A 4,557-nucleotide genomic window follows, 5' to 3' on the forward strand; every position below is an offset into this window, starting at 1 on the left:
CTGTTCATTTTCTTCTACCTCGTGTGAGTTTGAGTTGGGGCTGAAAAAATAAACCTGTAAAAGAAGTATGATCGGAAGAAAAAACAACAAAATAAGCTTTTTTTTTTAGGATAACAAAATAAGCTTTTAGCAGGTGTTTCGTAGTAGTGTGTGCGCGTCTTCTATTTGGGCCGTTGCTCGTGTTTCTTTCTATTTTCGGCTCCCGCCAACAACGCGCGCATCTGATCTATCTCGTGTTTCCTTCTCCTTTCGGCTCCCGCCTACAACGTGTTTCCTTCTCCTTTTGGCTCCCGCTTACAACGCCAGACAGAAGACTGAATAAATAGGGTGGTGGCCGCCAGGGAGACACCATCACAGTGTTAGCATAATCTTGATTGTTAGGTTTGTATTAGTGTGTGCATGTACGAGTTGGCTGGGTCGTGTTTGGTTAGGACACAAGTGATTAGTTTAGGCTGAGATTAGGAGTCCTACCAGTAGTTTAAGTTGGAGTCGGCTTGCACGTTGAGTCCGTGTCATCTAGGCGTAGTTGTACGTGGCCGAGTCGAAGTGTGTTTAGGTTTTCGGCTAGGTCTGCTAGCCATGGCGTTTATCAGCTGCGTGTGTATATATATATACAGGGTTGGCGTGAGTTTATTGTAACACCGTGGAGAAAAACAGAAAAGAAATAAAGAGAAAAAAGAAAGGCACGACACGTGCCTTTGGCAAAAGTTTTTCGCGTGTGTGTTTTTTGTGATCTCTTGATGTGATCAATCTAGCCGGCACTTTGACTTGTCGTGGTGCGAGCAGATGAGTCGACAACGGGAGGATCATCAACAAGCCAAGATCAGAAGAAGCACAGAGACATAGTGTTAAGATTAGGGAGAGATTGTTAGCTGTAATCTTGAGTAGATGAGTTTCTATGCATGCACGTGATGTGTGGCAGTAGTACTAGTCTTGAACGGTTAGGATTAGTACTTGGCTATGTACACGTGAGGTAGTAGTCCAAGTCGGTTCAATGTAACGTGTCTAGTTGAGGCAGAGTCCTAGTAGTAATCAGTTTAGGATTAAGTGTCCGCCAAGATGTTGCACTTGCCGTGTAGGTCTTGGAGTTGCGTTTAGGTCAGCTAGGTTGGCTGTTATATATACACAGCCTGGTCGTGAAGTTGTAACACCGAGAAGACAGAAAACAAGAAAAGAAATAAAGAGAAAGAGAGGCACGACAGGTGCCTTTGGCTATCAAAGTTTCTTGTGTGCGCCTTTGTCGTGATTTCATGTGAACGATCCTGTGGGCAAAATTCCAACACACAGGACCGAGAGAGGCGGCTTGCTTCCCGTCGAGCTTGGTTGCTACTCAAGGTGGACGTACCGGCTCGCTCGTGGACCGCTAAGGACCGGACCGAACGGTCCGAGCCCGCTGGTCTATTGGACCGGTCCAGTCTATATAATTCGTTCCCAAAACACTACCGGTCCGATCAGGATTTCGCCCGGTCCTACCGAGCAGAGCGAGAACTGCCGCCGACGCCGTCGCCCATTATTTCCTTCCCCCGGCCCCCTAGCATGAGCTCGTGGTCAATGCTCCTTGTCGAGGCAGAGATGCATCATGACACGCAGGAAGCACGCCACCTTTGTGTCGCCGTCCATGTCCACAGCGTCGTACTTGGACAGCCCTTGTACTTGACCATGTAGTTGACCATCGACCGAGGTATGAAATGGATTGAGTTGGCGGCGTACCCGCCGATAACGAACAGGACGACCATGAAGGGCGTGCCCGGCGACGTGGGCGCTGCCGTCGAGGTGAGCATCGAGCCACCGAGTGATGTCAAATTCACCGAGAATGGCGCGCTCAGCGAGTAGCTGCACATCCATGGCGGCGGGGTGCTCGGTGGAGCCAGCACGTGCGGTTCGCGCTGGACGTGGAACTCAATTACCTGCACAACTACACCGATCCTCCCTAGATACACAAGAATGTCAAGAGAGGCAACATCCTCGTTGATGCATCTACTGGTGTGTGTCATAGGCAACCTCTTGGGCTTCGCACTCGCGATCACTTCCGACACTGAGGACGTCGCCCTGTGGATGATCGGCCTGGCAATGTTAGTTAACAGTTGCTGTCAAAAGTTTCTGAAACTTTCAGTTGCGTCAGGCATAGTTGCTTCTGTTAAAAAGGTGTTAAAGCAAGGCTGAAGGGTTGAGAATAAGAGGTTCCACGTAGCCTGAGCTACACAGAAACTTTAACGTTAAAAAGTTCAGTTTCGTTAGTTACAATTTTCTTTAGTTGCTGGAATATAAACAAGTCAAGCTGCAAGACGCCTGTTCATTTGTCTTCTAAAAGAAGTATGATCGGCAGAAAGAACAACAAAAATAAGCTGTTAGTGTGTGCGCGTCTTCTATTTGAGCCGTTGCTCGTGTTTCTTTCTATTTTCGGCTCCCGCCTACAACGCGCGCATCTGATCTATCTCGTGTTTCCTTCTCCTTTCGGCTCCCGCCTACAACGTGTTTCCTTCTCCTTTTGGCTCCCGCCTACAGAACTGAATAAATAGGGTGGCGGCCGCCAGGGAGACACCATCACAGGACCGAGAGAGGCGGCTCGCTTCCGGCCTAGCAACGAGAAACCTCTGCTTCTGCGATCCGGCGGCTGGGCTCCCCGTCGGCCGATCGAAGGAGTGGAGGAAGCGATGGGAAAGCGGCAGGAAAGGGAGAAAGATGAGGGCGGCGACGGAAAGAGGAGGAAGGTCGCGGCTGCGGCCCCCGTCTTCACCATGGACGACCTTGACATCCTCCACTGCGCCGTCTGCTGCGACCCCCTGCGCCCTCCCATTTCCCAGGTAACATCCCCTCTGTTTGATTTGATCTCTGTTCGTACAACTCAAGCCCTAGTAGCTCCTCAGAGACGATAGCATGCATCAAGGGATCTGAAGAACTATCCGGGTGTCTTATAATATTTCGAAATTCCTTCATTATTAGATTCGATTATTATTATAGTAGCTAATCTTGTCCGCAAACTGAAGTGATTTTCCAAAAATTGTTTAGTTAATTAGAATCGGATATGGTGATTACCAGATTGTATGTTTTTGGACTGTAATTTGGTGGTTGCAAAATTGCAAGTCAAGGTTTACACCTCTGAAGAATCAGAAAAAACATCAGATGAGATGCGCGCACAAGCCAAATGGCTGACAAAAACAGATCGGTGCATTTTTCAATTAGCATATTTACTGATTCATATCGCATGCACTGATTTGTTCTTTCTGTTTCCTCAGTGCTCTACGGGTCGTCATACCATCTGTTCGTCCTGCCAGGACAAGCTCCCAGGCAAGTGCTGCTACTGCTGCGAAACAACAGTCTACAGTCGCTGCCGCGGGATAGAAAATATGATTGAATCCCTCAAAGTTGCTTGCCCCAATAATGGATGCACTGCAAGGATAAAATACTACCAAAAAGAAGAGCATGAGGAAGTTTGCCCGCAGGCGCCATGCTTCTGCCCCATAGCCGACTGCAGCTTCAGCGGACCAACCGCAACGCTCTTGGAGCATTTCTCAAGCAAGCACAAGCTGGACTCCACAAAAGTTTCGTACAACAAGGGGTTCGGGATCCTCATCAGCTTCAATGTTAACGGCGATCTTCCAGAACCAACCATTCTTGTGGGTGAGGATGGATACCTCTTCATTGTCTACATGAAGACAGAGTCCCTCGGCCTTGGCATCGCAGTCTGCTGCGTCCAGCCCCACATTACAACTGGATCCAAGTTCAAGTGCAATCTGTCATTGTCGTCGGCTGAGACGGGCTACTCCCAGGCTACAGAGTTTCACACAAGGAACACTAACCTGTATGATGGGTTTCCCGATGACTGCTTCCTATTCCTTGTGCCCAAGGCGATGCCTCCAGGCGCTGGTACAAGTGACACGGTCCTGGTGAGTATGGAACTCACGCCACAGTAGGCCCCATGTGCGGGTGATTGGGTTTGACAAGTGCCTATACTTCTGAATCTCTCAGCTTTGGAGAAGGCACTAGTGTTATTTTTGTCTGTTTGTATTCGATTACTGAGCATTATGTTTGTATTCTTGGAAAAAAAATTGCTTCAAATCATTGAGATGGAGCACGGAAATATATTGTTGAACTCGATTGTTTCAGCAAAATATGCATGACATGCGCACCATGTTTTGTTTTACAAGCACTTGAACTTGTGTCAAGCCGTCTTTAGGTCTGATCTAGAAATAGATTTGATAGCGAAAATCGACCGAGGCGTCCCGATTCCAAACAATAATTACATGGCCATTTTGCAAACCCTAAACCCAGCCCAGCTGCAACTCAGGAGATAGCCAAATCCACTTCTTCTAAAAGTGCAGCAAATAATTAGCCATGGCGGTCTAATTTTACGGCGACATGCTTTGAAGATAATTGAATGGGAAGGCTGCTGGATCGTTAGGGAAGTTCTGATGCTGGTGGGTTTAACCTAATGTGCGAGCCACTAGGTTGGTTGCTTAAAGTGATCAAATTGTTTTGATTCATAAAAAGGTCTGTTTATTCTATGTCAATTAGATAAAGCAAATCCAATGGCTATTACTCATCTGGTACACCCGC

The 4,557-nt window shown here is 47.9% G+C and overlaps 1 protein-coding gene across 1 annotated transcript; it reads left to right on the forward strand.

The window, feature by feature from the left end:
• The first annotated feature begins 1,843 nt into the window (after window positions 1–1,843).
• LOC123056700 (putative E3 ubiquitin-protein ligase SINA-like 6) lies at window positions 1,844–4,295 on the forward strand. The gene is made up of 4 exons (XM_044480000.1): window positions 1,844–1,879; window positions 2,520–2,804; window positions 3,237–3,887; window positions 4,149–4,295. The coding sequence occupies exons 1-4, from the start codon at window positions 1,844–1,846 to the stop codon at window positions 4,293–4,295; spliced, it is 1,119 nt and encodes a 372-aa protein (XP_044335935.1).
• The last annotated feature ends 262 nt before the right edge of the window (window positions 4,296–4,557 follow it).

This window comes from Triticum aestivum, chromosome 3A (genome assembly GCF_018294505.1).
Source record: "Triticum aestivum cultivar Chinese Spring chromosome 3A, IWGSC CS RefSeq v2.1, whole genome shotgun sequence".
NCBI classification, from domain to species: domain Eukaryota; kingdom Viridiplantae; phylum Streptophyta; class Magnoliopsida; order Poales; family Poaceae; genus Triticum; species Triticum aestivum.